General features: G+C 42.0%; 1 protein-coding gene across 4 annotated transcripts in view; it reads left to right on the top strand.

Annotated features, from left to right (window-relative positions):
* The window catches only part of LOC118019268 (serine/threonine-protein kinase TNNI3K), a 306,409-nt gene extending 299,877 nt beyond the window's left edge, over window positions 1-6,532 (top strand). For all 4 annotated transcript variants that reach the window (XM_035018269.1, XM_035018271.1, XM_035018270.1 and 1 more), the window contains 2 exons: window positions 2,732-2,808; window positions 6,011-6,532. In XM_035018269.1, the coding sequence (XP_034874160.1) occupies window positions 2,732-2,808; window positions 6,011-6,087 (154 nt within the window). In that variant the 3' untranslated portion in view covers window positions 6,088-6,532. The remainder of the gene's footprint in view (window positions 1-2,731; window positions 2,809-6,010) is intronic.
* The last annotated feature ends 10,834 nt before the right edge of the window (window positions 6,533-17,366 follow it).

Here is a 17,366-nt window from a genome sequence, read left to right as displayed (position 1 = left end):
TTAGAATGTTCTTATCTTTGCTCAGGGTGCGTAAGTCCATTCACAGACCACGTGACTGACTATAAACATGCTAGCTTGTGCTGACCAACCATGCATACACGAAAATACAGATTACATATTTTGGATTTTAGTATGAACTGGCCTAATTAGCTAACAATCTACTAGGTAGTCCATACCCATAAAGCTTGGATTGAAAAGCAGGAAATATTTTTTGAATTTTAGTTCTGCTCTTCATTTTGGATAAATTATTCATTCCCTGGTGCACCTTTGTAAGAGACAATGGCTGATGATTGTGTTTATCTTTACATACACATCACAGAGCTAATTTGAACCATTTAGCCTAAAACTACTGAAACCTTTTTTAGTGCTTCAATTAAGACGTATCGATATAATGGCATAGTGTGCAAAAACTAACCTAAAGATTCTGTTGTTCTCTTTAAAGGAGAAAACGTCATGATATTCCCATTAAACACATGCATGAAATTACCCATATAATATTCTATATCATTCATGTATATGCCTATATATGACATATAGCATCCTCTGAGCATAAAGAAGTCTATGTAGTTGACTAGCAATATTGAAACACTGCAAAACTGAGTGCTTTTCTTACCTGCCATTAGTTCACATTTACTTTCATTGAATTTGTGGGGCAGTGGCATCACTGGACATGCCGATTTTCACTGACCACAACTTCAGCAAACACAGGTCCTGTCCTGCTGGTGTGTCTCTTAAACTCCGGGCTTCTGTGAAACTCCCGCTCAAGCCTGGATGCGCATGGGTTGAGGACAACTAGTTCCATTGACCAGGGTCTGGTTTCCTCTGCTTTGTTTGACCTGGGCATGCTTAGCTTCCATCTGTCTGTCATCCTAGAGCAGTATCCAAAGCCAGCCCATGTGGTATCTCTTGGGCAGGAAGGTTAAGTCCCCTGGCATGAACTGCATTCAGCGACTGAATAAATAAGACAGCTTGGAGATGGGCTTTTATTCATAGGAAACCAGATAGCCTTTCTGATGATAAAATATTTATTCCCTATTATCTTGTTGTTGCCAAGACTACTATGGACAGCACATTTCTTAAAAGGAGCTAGAGTGCTAAAGAGGCTTTAGTAGGTAAATTTTAGGGTATTAGTAGAATACATTTTATTTTGAAAAATATCTCGAATGACATTCTATTGCCCAGAACTGAGTGTGATTTACCACTTAATGTTGATTGAGATAATACCATGTCCCACTTGAAGTCAATACTTTTTCTTTTTTTTAATCATTGCTTTCCTCTAAGAAAGAACTTCACTTTATCCCTTCAGAAAGTGAGGCCAAACATGTGGTCATTTTAAGGCAGCTAAGTAAATTAAGCAGTGTGAATTTATATTAGAGTTTAGAAAAATCTAACTTCTTCAAATGAACATTTTGTAATAACTTTGTTTTACACACTTTACTTATCTTAACTATTTACAAAGTACCAGCTAAGCCTCGTGGGGGATCCAAAGATGTCAGACAGGATCTCTGACCTCCAGGATCATTGTTTAGTGGGGTTCACTGCATACGAATACAGATGGTGCTACACCAGGGCAGACTCTGACAAGCACTGTTTTAGAAGTATGAAGTACTAGAGGGGTATGAAATGCTGGGTGGGGTTTCCAAGAAGACTCTGAGGAAATGTTGCCTTTGAGTTGGACCTTGACAAATAATAAAAGTAGGTAACGTTTATTGAGTGCCTCCTAAATGTTAGCACTGTTCAAAGTATTTTAAACTTATTAATTCTTTAGTTCTTGTGATTAACCTTATAAGCCAAGTTTTGTTATAATTCCCATTTTATAGTTGCATAAACTGACATGGACCCAAGAGAGACCACAGATATATAATTCACTGACAGATGTGATTCGATATTAGGGTGAGGGTTTCAATGGCTTCAGGTTTTGAGCCTGAAGAGGTAAAAAGGAAGCAACCCCATTAACCACTATGGTAAAAGAGTGGAAGCTGGAGGAAGAGAAGGATTAATGAGGGCCCGGAAACAGGAAGAAATTCCCATAAGCACGCAGGCTTTGGGATCTAAAAGCCTTGGGTTTGAACCACAGATGAGCCAATTATCAAACCTGTGTGACAAGTTACTTAATTGCTCCAGCTTCAGTTGTCTTACGTGTAAAATGACAAATGATTTGGTAATGATAAGGATTAAGGGAGATGAGAGAGGTAAATGCTTACTACATTGGGATCATGCAATAAATATTATCACCACTCTCTCTTATAATTATCACTATAACAATAGCAATATAATAATAACAATATCTCTTGGCATGTGGTTTCTTGATATTCATTATTACTAAGATAATAATGTTCTGGTTATTAGTTCCTTTTAAATAAGGCTTACAATGATATTAACTCAGGTTTTAGATTCAACACTCCTTTTTATTACACTTAATCATCAAAACAAACGAAATTATTTATGTACTTTTCCCATATTACAGATAAATCAACTGAGGCTGAGACGGGTGGCATGCCCTTTGTAGCCTCCCTGGAAGAGCCAGGACTCACACCCAAATCTGATTTACTCCAAATAATTCTGAACTCTTTCCCAACTAGTCACTTGTAGCATTAAAAACACCTTTGTATCACTGTCAGTTTTCTGGGATCTATGCTGAGTAAATAAATTATGTTTTATAAAAATGTTATTAGCAAACCACCACATGGTTTTCATAGTGTGAAATCATGTGTCTCTCGGAACTTTCTAGTGGACAGTGTTCTGCTCAAGGCCTGTCTTTGGAGGAGATGAAGAGAGGTCTCCAGTTCTCACCCGTTGACAAATATGGTAAGTATATAGATTGTTCAGACTGATTAAGGGACCTGCCCCTAAGAAGGTGATATTTATTTGATAACAAGGGAGAAAAGATTCTGTTTTATATAATGCCGAGAAATGATGGATGCTTTAAAAGTACTATATTATAAAAGTAAGAACTTTGATCTTATAAGTCTTATATAACTCTGCATTTACCTTTGAGTTTAGTAATGTGTATGGATAAGCGTGTATTTGTACAAGTATATCAGAGTGTGTGTGTACGTGGAAGAAGATACAACTCTCCTCATGAAAACAATCACCTGCGTCTTGTGATACTCCAAACACCTTGTTGCCGCCTTACTGAGTTCACTACCTCTAAGCCCCACATCGCAGGTAGGTCAGGAGGACAAAAACAAGAGAGGAGTCTCCACAATTGCATCATATGCTGGGGGAGCTCTTCCCCTTTAACACGTACCCAAGGGTAAAACGTAAACCCAGCCATCCCCTCAAAAAGCTAGAGAGGAGGTGAAGGTATCATTGATAGTTTCCATTTTGCACAGGACTACTGTAGAAGGAATTAATAAAGCTCTTTGAAATAGTTAACACAGTTCTGTGCAGCCCCTGGAAGCCAGAGGCTGGGTAATCACCCTTATCACCAGCTGCCATATTAATGTGCCAGGCCTGTAATGTCCTTTTTCCAACCTCTAAGCCTGAGAGGCTCTATATTTAATTGGAATTTTAGCACAATGGGCTCATTTATTCACGGGAACTTTTCCTGACAATATGGAGGACTGAAAAAAAATGTATGTCAGTTAAAGAGATCAGATTTATTACAAGAACTGGGTTTAGGGAAGAATAAATTGGATGATGCGTTCCCGGTTCTCTGATTTAGATGGCAATAGACCTTGGAAGCCCTCAGCTTCGGGATCTTCACCAATGCCCCTTGTTTGCCGACATATTATTACCTAAGGCATTAGAAAGCCTTTAAGAAATGAAGAAAAAAAAAATTGTTCTGGATAGATGCAGACAAACTACTTGGGAACATTAAAGAAAGGAAACTTTGTGCTCTGACTCCCAGGACGTGTGTAGAATGCAGCCGAGTGCTTTTTATCATCAGCTTTACAACATAATTGGCCAGTCTGGTAACAGGGGAAAATGTGCTCTAAGTGTCACATCATCACATTTTTTATAGAGATCATATCGTTTTTTCAAACTTTTACAGATGTGAGCACACAACCACAAAACATAGGGCACCCTTTGAAATGTGTGCCTTGACCAGAAGTCTTTCCTTTCATATTGGAGGAAGCATTTCAAGAGGAAGCATTTCATTAACGATCTGTTTCTTAAAGGAATAAGACTTTGAGTAGCATTCCCCAAGATGAAGACAGAAGTGATGCAGAAATGCAGAAGTTGGGTTTTCTCCTGCATGTGTGTACCAGGGGTGGAAGAAAACATTAGGGTGTTTGGATGGAGCAAGAGCCCCAACAGGCAAAAGAGATAGATTTACTATCCCCCTCTAGGAACATCACCCGGTACAAGAAAGAACCTTTAATTGCCCTCCATTTTCATCGCATAAGCCAGTTGTGGTAAAACAGCTACTTTAGGACCTGTTTCTTCCTCTCCGCCCCCAAAGAGCAGGGCTAGGGAATGAAGATAGAATTACAGGCATAGCAATTCTCTCTGTACTTGAGGCCTTTCACCCTAAAGTAACAAAACGTGCGGACATGGTTCTTTTCCTATAACCTATGGTCAAATTTCACATGGGTCCCTCTTCAGTGGAGCAGCCACCCAAGTGCCTGTCGTCCAACTCCGGCAATGATGCATGAATAAAAATGTGAGCACCCACGCCCCACTGACTCTGCCGCCCATCCCCATCCCCAAAGGAGAGGCACCCGCACTGAGGGACGAGCACTCCCAAGGCCATTTCCCCTGGAGTCCCATGGGGAGACGGGCAGGCAGGAGCCTCACAGGCCGGTAAAATCGCATGTGGTACATTAGAAGGTTGATGATAGGAATAAAAGGATCAAGGCTTATTAAAACATCTGTCTGTGCCTGGAATAAAGGTGCAGTTTCAGGCTGGACAAGAGGAAATGTAGATTTTATGTAAGTCCACCCAAAATTAGGAATCAGTGATGTGTATCCTGATCCTGCCTCCCCTCATCTCAGCACCCCTGACCACACCCTCCTCTCTGACCCGGGCCAGCCCCCCCCCCCCCCGTCCCCACGGTCAGCTGCAGTCCCGGGATCTCCGCATAGGGGAGTGTGTGTGCCGCCTAACAGACTTTGACAGAGACCCTTCTTATGAAAATAAATAAACCTATCCAACTGCATACTGCTAGATGCCTTGATGAAATTGTAGATGGCTGAGCTGGTTCTGAAAACTCAGCTATCAAAGGGGAGCAGAAGCGGCAATAGCTGTTGACAAATGTGCCCATTTTCACCGATGCGATGAACGGATGGCTTCCTTACTTGCAGGGGAAAAGGAACTGCTTACCTGCTCGGGTCCTGCGTTCTCTGGGGCAGTGGCCTGATCCTGAGCCCCGAGTTGTGTTCTCTGGACACAGCAGGGGCTGTAGCTTCAATGAGCATCAAATACCACTGGTATTTGGACCTGAGCTTTGATGGCCACTGAAAAACGGGCGCTCAGGGAGGAAAAACAAAACAAAACCTAACCAGAGGCAACCTGCGGTCGCGAGTGGTTCTTTCCTTTTGCTCTGTGCTTAGCTCCCCATTCTTTTTATCACCGCCATTTGCTTAACTCTCACGGTGTCTCACACTATCCGGATGGATGGTCTGATGTATGTTACCAACCTTATGAATTAATGTCCTATTTACAGATGAAGACACCGAGGCTTAAAAATGTTAAGTGGACAAATATCACAGAACCAGTAAGTAGTGGAGCCGGGGTTTAAAGCCAGACTTGCCTGACATGAAAGCCCATTTAGCCGTCACCAATACACCACCTTCTTGAACTGACCCCTTCTTGACTGCAGTCTTGGCCGGCTTGGGTCCCAATCACCATTTGTGTTCCTCCGGTCTCAGCTCTCTGTTTGCATTTTAAATTTTGCCTTTGTTTTACAACTGCTTGCCAGCAACCTCAGCCCAGACTCTGCCCAGGAGCCAGGAGAAGCTGCCTGGCAGCTCTGTGGTGCACTGGGTGAGGCTGGTTAAGAAAAAAATGGCAAGATGGACCGCAAGGCAGGTAAGTAACAGCTGAACTTCTATTCCGATGCAGGCTACGTGTCTGATCCCATGAGCCCGCTGCATTTTCATTCCTGCCGCAATAGCGGCAGCTCTGAGGACAGTGGCTGACAGCACTCCGCGGATACCTAAGGAGAGTTTTCCCCCAGACTGACAGCAACAGTTCCAACCGTGGCAGGCTTGCTTCCAATTATAATATTTTACCCTCTAAGGTCTCCTTAAATTGGCTTGTTGATTCTGGTCCTATTCAATTCCCTACCACAAGCTGGGCTTTGGATTTGTGGCTAAGGGATGAAATGCAAAAGAACCAAGACAGAATGTATTTAAAGAATTGGTTTGAATTTTGTAACTGAAAGAACAAATTTATATCGTTACTTGGAGATAGGGCCTAAGTCTGTGGTGGGCACTTAACAATTGTTATGTTTTCCTAGACGGAATTATCTAGACTTGTGTTTGAGAACTGTGGGTTTGATTTTTTAGAATATTGTTCATTTTCTTATGTTATTATGTTACCTCTAGTGTCCAGCTCTGTGATTAAAGATTCTTTGTTGGCACACAAAATGGATTCAAGAGTGTATTTCGTTCCAACAAGACGTCTTCTGAGTATACCTTCTCTAAGACATATTGGTAATGACCTTCGGATCAAGACGCTTGCAAAATATTGTGCTTAGTTATTTAGCCTCCTTTCTACATCATACCAAGTGCTCCGTGCTTTGTTTGGGCCTCTTGTTGCAGTCAGAACCAAGGTGTCATAGATGCTCTTGGTGTGGGTATGACACTGGCCCACAGATGCGAACCTGCTATTTATACCAGAGTCTGGCACAGTGCACGGGCAGGATACTGAGGTACCAGTGTCCTTCAAACAATGAGAAATCTGGGGGTGCCCGGCTGGCTCAGTCAGTAAAGCCTGTGACTCTGGATCTCAGGGTTGTGAGTTTAAGACCCACGTCAGGGGTAGAGTTTACTTAAAAAGAAAAAGAGAGAAAAACCTGCTCTCCATGCTCATTCTAACCAGGGAGACAGGAATACTTCCGCCGAACAAAATAGTCCTGCCATTGAAAGGCAGATTTGGGGGGAAAAAACAGGCAGGAAACCATGTAAATTCAGTATGATGATTACTGCTTTTAACCTCAGTAAGAGGAAAAAAATTAGTAAAGCAAGATGGGGGAGCCTCTAAATCAAGGTTTCCAGATCTCAACGCTGTTGAGGTATTGGAGGGAATTATCTTTGTGGGTGCTGTCCTGTGCACAGTGGGATGGTCAACGGCTTCCCGGCCTCCACTCCCAGATGCCAGTAACAGCTCCCGGAAAAAGTCGCCAGACATTTCTAAACGTACCCTGGGGGACAAATCTGCCCCAGGTTGAGAACCACTGCTGTCAACCCAGAGAGGACACTGGGGGCTTGAAGAGCAATGGAAGGAATATAGAGCCTGGTTGTGACTGTGTTTAGGCAACTCTGCTTTCTTCTCGTGAGTAATGTGGGCTCATGCACAACTGGAACTAAATGGGGAAAGTGCCGATTGTTCTTTCATGTCTGTGGTGAGCTCCTCCGTCCTCCCCTCTCCTCCTCCTGATTAGAAATTAGGTTTCTTGAGGGCAATTTCTATCAGAACAGCAACCTCACCTCTAAAACCCTTCCGAGCCTTTTCTGATGATCTGTGGTTGCAAAGTCGAAAGTCCTCTGAACAGCCTAGTGATAGCCCAGTGCCAGTCCAGTAGAAGTTAAAAGCATGATACTTCCACTCAGAGTCGCTCTTTTTTAGCTCCCAGCCTCTTCATTTCCCCACCAAATCATTCTGGAGTCATAGGTGCTCTTTCCCACCCAGCAAGTTGCCAAGGCTCTTTCGAATAAGCAGGAACAAGGAGCCTGAAGTGGCCATACAAGGATAAAGCTTTCTGGTAAGGGGGTGGCTAAGAGCACCTGTCTCTCCAGCTCTGTCCTAGGCCTCTGTTCCGGCAGCTGTGGGGAATGAGCCAGCACCGAGCCTGGGGTTCTTCAGGCCTTAAGCCTTTTATGAGCTAGGTTGAAAGGAATACCTTAGAGAGTAAAAAAAATAAAAATAAATAAATAAAAAATAATTAAAAATAATTAAGTAAGTAAATAACCAGTTTTACTAAAAGATTGACAGTAGACGTAATGCCGATTGTATGTATAATCAGGACAGTGCTGGGGTAAGCCAGGCGTCCTCCCAGTTTCCCAAGGAATGGAGGTCCTATCCAGAGGAAGGACAGTTTGCTTCTGAAATACCCCTTTTAGAGGGAGATTTTCGAGAACAAATGTGTGACGCTCCCTTTCTTTGTTTCCTTTAATTAACCACCTCCTCTCTCCACAATGTATCTCCTTAGGTTACTGCTTCCCTCTGGCTCTTGTCTTGTCAAGGATCTGCAAATAATGAGACTAATGTGTCTTGATTCCTGAGAAGGGGAACCTTTTCACAGATGCCAACCTGTAGCTCACCAACCTTTTTCATTATTGCACCTTTAATGGGGCCCAAGGATCATCTTAGAGCTTGTCTTGAGATCATGAGGTTTTGTGTGTGTGCGTGTGTCTTTTCTCCTTGCTGAAAAATGTCTCACTAATTGCTTTCTTTTTCTGCTGGTAAAAATGAACTTCTGTGATCATGTTTTTGCATGCTTAGCACATTAAATTTTTTTTCTATGTGCATGCAGCACTGAGTCGCTTCGAAGATGTTCAATTAGCTATAATTGTAAGCCAAATTACAGCAGCACCAAGAGAGAGTTATTCCAACAGAGTGATTATTTAGGTTAAATTATTTCCAAAGCTGACATTTCCCTGGGAAGGAGGGTAAAAATGGGTGCTGGTGGTAGGAAAAAAGGCTAGTTCTAGATAATCCATCTGAAATGAAAGACCTGATTTCTTTCTCTCCCTCTCTTGTTCCCTGTCTTTACTTAATTTCTTTTCCTTTTTCCTTCCTTCTTCCCTCCCCCTCTCCCTCCCTCCCTTCCTCTCTTCCTTCCTTCCCTCTCTCCCTCAAACAATAACCACTGGCTTTGGAGTCACTCAGACCTTCTTTAGTATTTGTGTGACCTTGGACAAGTCACTTAACCTATCTGAGCTCCAATTTATTATCTGCAGATGGTAATAATAGCATTTCTCTTGAAGAGTTACTGTAAGAATTACAAATAATATAAAATTCATTATGTAGTTCCTGACACACAATAGCAGATATTGTTGTAAATGTTGTTGTTCTTTATTTATTTTTTTTAAAGATTTTATTTATTTATTTGAGAGAGAGATAATGAGAGACAGAGAGCACGAGAGGGAAGAGGATCAGAGGGAGAAGCAGACCCCCTGCTGAGCAGGGAGCCCGATGCGGGACTCGATCCTGGGACTCCAGGATCATGACCTGAGCCAAAGGCAGTCGCTTAACCAACTGAGCCACCCAGGCACCCTGTTGTTGTTCTTTATTTTTGCTGTTATATCGCCATGCAGCCAAAGAGCTCTACTACAAGAGGAGGGTGTGAGAAGAATGGACATTTTTCTCTCTCCTGTGAAAATAACCATCAATGACCCTAAGACCTCACCTCTGCGAACGGTGAGCTTCTGAGCTTACACTTCTGAGACAGTATGAGCCAAGATCCAGCAACCTTAGGATTGGCCCATTTGGTGATATCTTATTTATACCTGAAATCAAATCAGAAGAGAAATCAAATCCTTTAAATCAAATACAAGAACCAAGATGCATTCCCCAACAAGGGGGATGCTAAGTAAAAATAGCAAGAAAAACCGATGTATTGAGCACCTATTATGTGGCAGGAATAGTTTCAGACGATTTTAAATGCAATTATGTCACTTAGTTCTCCAAATAACTCTGGAACGGGAGAATTTTTTTTTCCTTGCTTGCTCAAGTGGATAATGAATCTAAGCTAGCACAGAATGGAACCAGGTTTCAAAACTAGGTTTGCCTGGCGCAAGTACCCAGGATCTGTTCACTACACAGTACTGCCTCTATTGTGTGGAGAAAGAGGAAAACAAATAGCCAAGGTTCACAATCCAGAGTCGTGGTAAAAGCCAACAAATCTGCAGTTCTGCGGTCCTGAAGAAAATTTGAGAATTAGCCCAGGAGAAGTTTCAGGGACCGGAAAGACAAACCTTTCCTGATTGCTGTGGCTCATTATTGCAAAGTAAAACCAAAAATATAATCATCATCATTCTCTCTGTTTTAATTATGGAAAAGAAGGGGCTGGAATAATCTCAAGGCTCAAAAAGTACACATTGTTATTTTCTAGGCAGAATGAACCAGAAATGATTGACAGAAGCAAGACTCTCACCGTGATAAGCAGGAACAAAAAAGCTACGAGGGCAAAGCACAGCAATTAGGGAAGCCAAGGAGTTGCACGTTTTCCTCTCCTCATTAGCACGCTGGATAGGGAAAGCAAGGAGAGACAGCGGAGGCATTACCAGTAGGGTCTAAATGCCTTCTTCCTTCCTAGCTTTGTGGTGCGTGCAGTTACTCAAGGATGCCGACGGAGGAGCTCCCCCTGATCACTTCCCTTCCATAGTTCAAGAGCCACGAGGGCAAAGAGGAGCCATTTGACACCGGCAATCCCTTCCCCAGAATCTGCTGAAGGCTCAGGTGCCCAAATAACAGACTGTGGTCCGAGACTGTCAGCTCAATTAGCACCGCATGCAAAACATGATGGAGAAGCAAAGTTCCTCTCCCTCCTTGGACATCCTGCCTTTTATGAGGCTAACTAGAAATAAAAAGAGCAGGGGTTGCACATTTCTCCTCAGGCCAGAGATCCAAGGCAGCACAGCAGCCGACCTGGTGGCAGGGTGCTAATTAAATTAGGCTTCTTGAGTTAAAACAGTGCCATGGGTGCCAGGCCCTGCTACGAGGACACGTCTCCAAAGCACTCTCGGCCGAGCTTTATGTTTAATTAGTGAGCTCAAAAGAATATTATCTCAAGTATCTGTCTTTGAAGCAATAGGCTCCTATGCAGAAGAAAGGTATCTTCACCATCTTTAAAAAAGGTTTCGGAGCTCACTAATTTCACTAACCTCCATCTCCTCTTTTATCTCAACTAATCAGTACAGGGTAAGATTCCAGCAAGACCATGAAATGCAATAAAAATAGTTTGAATGCTGGTTTGCCCTTCAGTTTTCTACTCATAATAATTGATGGTCTGCTTAACACCACTTCAAAAATTAATCCACAGTGAAGAATATCAGGTTCTTTCAGGGTTTTTTTTTTTTTTTCCTTTCCCGAAACTCAAATTAGTCCAAGGGGAGAAAAAAAATCAATGTCAAGATTGAGGATAATTTGAAGTAATCAGAATAAAAATGAACGGGACACTAGCTGACGTATGTTTATCCTATACCAAGTAGGAGACCGTAGGAAGCAAAATAGCATCAAGCGGTTCTTGAGCGTCAACCCATGTCAGGATTACTAGAGGATTTTTTTTTTAAAGATTTTTTTATTTATTCACACGAGACACAGAGATACAGAGAGAGAGAGAACATGAGCAGGGGGAGATGCAGAGGGAGAGGGAGAAGCAGGCCCCCCGCTGAGCAGGGAGCCCCATGCGGGGCTCCATCCCAGGACCCTGGGATCATGACCTGAGCCGAAGGCAGACGCTTAACCATCTGAGCCACCCAGGTGCCCCTAGAGGGTTTATTAAAACAGACTTCTGGGCCTTCATCCCAGGGTTTTAGAATTGGAAGCTTTAGAGTGGGGCCCAAGAATTTGCATTTCCCACAAGCTCCCAGGGGATGCTGATGCCGCTGGTTCTGGGACCACACTTTGAGAGGCACTGGCAGAGTGGTTCAGGCTGTGAGCTTTCGAGTCAGACTTGAGTGAAGTTCTGTTTTCCCCCCCCCCATTATGGGACCTCGCATGGGCAGGTTACTTTGTCTCTCTGATCCTCAGATTCCCCGCCTGTAAAGTGGATAGATTGATTCTTACCTCACAGAGAAGACTAAGAAAAACAACGCATGGAAAGCACATATCCTGGTGCCAGGCACATGATAAATGTTCCATAACAATTGGCCATGCTTGATATAACATGACTGAGAGAGGAATCAAGCAAGTACCAAGGGCTAATCATTTATTTCCTGGACTCTAATGAAAGGATCTTGGCTGAGAAAATTTAAGTGTTTGTAAGACAGCCCCAAGTTCAGGTCCTGCAACTGAGGCTAGGTAACAAAAAGATAGCGAGAATAACACAAAAGGCACAACGTGGATAAAATTATAACCAGATTTGCAATGCAGTTAAACAGAAGCACCAGGGTCTCCAAGGACCAAGTCTCAGATGCCTCCTGAGTGTCATTTCAGATCTTCTTGCCATTTGCCAGTGAGTCACCCACCATGGAGACAACCAACTTCTTCTTCTTCTTCTTCTTCTTCTTCTTCTTCTTCTTCTTTTTGTTAGGGAATAACAAGTATTATTATTTTTTTAAATTTTATTATGTTATGTTAGTCATCATACATCATTGTTTTTTGATGTGGTGTTCCACGATCCATTGTTTTCGCATAACACCCAGTGCTCCATGCAGAAGGTGCCCTCCTCAATACCCATCACCAGGCTAACCAATTCCCCCCTCCCCTCTAAAACTCTGTTTCTCAGTCCAAAGTCATGACAACCAACTTCTTGACCACACCTTACCTCCTGTCAGGCCGAGAGGCTCCCTACTGCCCCACACCTCCCAGATCACCGCTATGAAACTCCCTTACTGCTCGAGGAGAGATGCCTCTGGCTCTCTAGGCCTTTGCAGCCTAACCTGGCTATTAACTAACACCTATGCAAATGTGGAGGAAACCTTTGACCAATGGGAGATCAGAAGCAGGAAATACATTCTCCTTTCTCCATCACAATCCCTTGTCCTGAGGCACAGTCATTCTTAGTGCTTCAGAAGTCAGTTTGGTGAGACTGACAAAGAAGTCGCCCTTGGTACTAAACAGCATCCAGCTCAATACCACACTGTAGGGGGTGGTCTCCCTCCTTCCCTCCACGTTCCTCCTACTTGCCTCCTTCCTGCTTCCAGAGATTGCATTACTGAAGAAGTAAGCAGCCTGTGAGCTTTTGCCCAGGGTCTGCTTTCTGGTAAAACCAAACTACGATAGACAGTATGCAAATGACTTGAATTTTGACCACTAGTTCCTCCTTAGTAAGGAATGGTTTGTAGAATGAAGGAATAGGTGGTTGAAGAATAATTCAGTTAGTATAAGAATGAATTCACAAAGGACTGGGGGGTTCAGGAGGCTGCCAGGCTAAGATCACCATTTCAGCCTTGTTTCTTTCAGCACCTTCTGAGTATCCTGTTGTCCCTACTGTTAAAAGATAAAGTGAGGCACATTAAAAATGTTAAGGGTTTCTCTGAGCGAAAATCTATTCCAATAGGGCAGCAGCAAACCAGAAGTGGTCAGGAGTGCTCCACCGACAGGAAATAGGAGCAAGACTTTTATAGAAAAGACACCGAAGCAAAGCAAGGAAATTATTTGATTGGCTACAGCTTAAGCAGTTGCCTTATTTGGAAAAGCTTAGTTGGCTGTTTGTGATTAGTTGTTCTTAGGTTTTGATTTCTTACCCTTGAGACATTGGTAGGCTTAGGTTTTGGTTTGCTCATATAAGGTGCTGAGGTATTAGAACCATGTCAAGCTCGTGGCCTCCTTTTGTAATTAACCTAACACCGTTTTCACTCTCAGTCTGTTACACATGAGACGTACTGAGCACTACTGTGTTTGATCATGCCCTTCGTAAGTACCCCTACCACGAGTAAAAGTAGCACTAGTACCCGGTGTTTGCTATCCAAGCTCTAGATTTCTGTAAGCTGATCTTTTTCCTCTTCCTTTTTGATTCTTGTGAGTTCTTTCATTCCACCAATCCGCTTACTCATTTTCCTACTGTATTAGTATGTACCCATTTAGCCATCTCATCATTGTCGGCCATTATTTTACTCCCTTGTGTTCAGTGTCTCTCTGCAAGTTGGAAATGACTTTTTACCTGCCTTTCAGGAAGGTCTATCATTTGCATAAAAATGACTGGCTTCCTGGCATTGGCGGGAGAACACTAACCCCCCAAACAAGTTCCATCTCTATGGTACTTCTCACTCTTTCAGTTTAAGCATGCCTCACCCCCAGGAAGGTCTAATGAACAAAATGCTTTTTTACTGCTTTTTGCTTTTAACTTTTCAACGCTCATTAAATATGAGCTTCATGTACCTTTTAGTACCAGTCCCAAAAGAATAAGGGAGCAAACCCTCAAGTTTTGTCATAATAGGGCCCCGCCTACTACAATATAGCTCCTCCTTGTCCGTCAAGCCAGGGTTCTTCACAAAGAGAACAAGGAAACTGAATTAATTCATTAACAAGGAACGGTCTGGATTGGAAAGGCACCAAGTTAAAGGTAGAGAAGAGGATGAAAAGCAATAGTGTTATCAACACAAGATTGTTAGTCTACTGCTCTGCAGAACCCCAAAATTCTAAAAGTTTTTTTGGCATCCATATATTCACCTAAAACCTTCCACCTTCTAGAATACAAATTCAGGGCATCTGGGGGGCAAGTTCAACTGGTCAAACCTATGCAAAGCAAGCACATTTTTTAAAAATTCTAATAATTAAAATAATTGGCTAGCTTAGAAAAGACTGTCCTAGTTAATTGGTCTCCACTGAAGAAATATTAGGCTTTAGGGAAAATGCATGTTTAATAGAAGTAATAAGTTATTAATACAAATGGAAATTCTGCAAAACGTAAAGTGAGTGGTGGAGAATGTTCAAATTGCTTGCTAAAGCTTAAGTAGTTTGTTCCTGTCTCCCACCCTATCCATTAAGCTGTTAATTGATTTAAAATATTAATACAGCTCAAGAATCACAGAGAGACACCTCCTTATTTGCAATTTTCCTATCAAATGTCTTACTATTGTATTGAAAATGATTCCTCATAAGATAAGCATACACTGCAATTCATCAGAACCACAACCAACAGGAGAGCTTACAAACATTTATAAATGTTATTTATGTTCTTAGCCTGGTTAAAAACAGGTCCTCCTTTACTCCCTTATAATTTTAAACAATATGCCTTAAAAGGCATGCTTCCTCCTTTTTTATAGACTCATGGAGTTCATTTTTCCCCGTGGTGCTAATTTATGGTGTTTATTTTGTAAACATGATGTTAATAACTATCAAAATAACAGTTGAAGGGAGCCACTAGTAGGGTCTCCAAGAAGATGACAGGTTTCTGCACCTTCATGGGGGGGGGTGCTTGTCACCCCACAAAGTCACTCAGGGATCTCACAGCCAGCAAATGATGTTTGCTATCCCGAGTTAGGGCTCTGGCCCCCGATGCCTTTGGAGAACTAGAATAAACCATGAGTGTGCCACAAGGAGTTCCCTTTTCCCACTCTTTTAAGGCCTGGTCAGAGACAGGTCTCCACTGAAGAAATATTAGACTTTAGGGAAAATGCACCTCTTCCTTTACACCCCCTTGCCTCTAGGCCTTACTCTAGTTTGCCGTCTGCTATATTTTTGCTTAACTTTTTATTTTAGATAATGGTCAATTCACAGGAATTTGTAAAAATCAAGTACAGGGAGGTCCTATGTATTCTTCACCTAGCTTTCTCCAGTGGAACATCTTATACTTAACTATAGGACAGTGTCAAAACCCAGTAATTGACATTGGCCTTATCCCCTCTTTATAGGGGTCTGTTACTCACTTCTAAGTAGAAAGAGGCTGGAGCCCTTATTCTACCAGCCTCAGTGGACAAGATACAAGAGAGTGAACACAAATGAAAAATGAGGTACTCAGAAGATAGAATATGTAAATCCTCCGCTGCTCTAAAGTTTCATACGACCTAGTTGTTTCCATGACCCCTGTGTGAACTCTTCCTTGGAGCTGAAAGATGGGAAGAAATACCACCAAGAGTATTAGTTTTAAATGCCACTAAAAAGAGTGCTACAATGTTAAATGCCAATAACAAGAGCACTGCAATTTTAAAATCTCTTCCCAATCATTTTAAGACAGTTGTGTTAAACCATCATTTCAGAAGCTTTAGTTGTTGAAAAGTTTAGTCTCAATTGCTGGTATCTTCATAGTCAATCCAAACCTTATTTTGGGGAACTTGTGCCTATGAATATTTGAAAAAATTTGGTGTTTATTGTGCACCTTTACTCTTACTTTATAATTAAATGATGTAATTATTTTGAAGACTCGATGCCTAAAGAGACTTCCCGCTACAATACAAGTAGATCCTGCATAAAACTTAATTTTGGGGACACCTGGGTGGCTCAGTTGGTTAAGGCGTCTGCCTTCAGCTTGGGTCATGATCCTGGGGTGCTGGGATCGAGCCCCACATCCTGCTCCCTGCTCAGCGGGGAGCCTGTTTCTCCCTCTCCCTCTGCCTCTCTCTCGCTCTCTTGCGTGCTCTCTCTTGCTCTGTCAAATAAATAAAATCTTTAAAAAAAAATAAAAAGTGAGCTAAAACCATCAGTGATCTGGGTAAGCACAAGGGAAGAGCAAGGTTGCCATGATAGCAATGGAATATTAGAACTGAAATTGGAGATTAAGCCTCGAGCCCACATGAGGGGAAGATTTATTAAAGACTGGCACATTAAACTGGATCCTGAGAGAATTATTCACAAATTAAGATTAACTCAATATTCGCAAACAAATGAGAAACAAACCAGTATGAATGAAAGTCAACAGAAATATCAATCTATAGATCCAGAGTGCCAGGGATGCTAGATATTAGAAGAATCTATTTCAGAATAGAAAATAACTACATATAAAATGGTTAAATTTTAAAAACAAAATGACATGAAGTAGGAAAAATTTAACAAGCAGCATGTGATCATCGAAAATGAACAGGTAGATTTGGATTAAAGACTAAATACAACGTTAAGAAATGACAAAATTGTTGAAAGCACAAGCTCAGTGATGCATTAGGCAGAAGATTAGACAGATAAATAAAAGAGAGAATTGTCAGGTAGCTCTGAAGAAATTACACAGAATGCCACACTTAGGAACAGAAAAGTTGAAAAATTTCAGAGCTTTTTGCTCCTCTGTAAAATAGGAATTAAAATACCTGCCCTATTTTCTTCTGTTTGCTACTAGATTCTACTTCATGAGAACAATGCAAGCTCTGTGTGATAATGACCTATAAGTGCAAACTATTATGTACCAACAAGGTGTAATCCAGACTCCCTCTCTTTCCATGTCTTTCCCTCAGGCTACCCTTATCTCATTTCTTTTTTTGTCATTGGTTTTCTTCAAACCATTCTTGTTTATTGTACTCTGACTTTCCCTGGACATAACTTTTGGGAGGCAGGGTGATCTGGCCCTTGCCCAACCCCTTAGGATCAGCTGAAGTACTTGTTTTTTTTTTTTTCCAGGTGTGGACTGGACAAGCGTGAAGCTCTCTATCATACTGATTAG

Source organism: Mirounga leonina, unplaced genomic scaffold (genome assembly GCF_011800145.1).
Source record: "Mirounga leonina isolate KUSES-001 unplaced genomic scaffold, KU_Mleo_1.0 Mir_173, whole genome shotgun sequence".
In the NCBI taxonomy this organism is placed as follows: Eukaryota; Metazoa; Chordata; class Mammalia; order Carnivora; family Phocidae; genus Mirounga; species Mirounga leonina.
The sequence above is the reverse complement of the archived record's forward strand: the minus strand, read 5'-3'. Positions and strand labels throughout refer to the sequence as shown.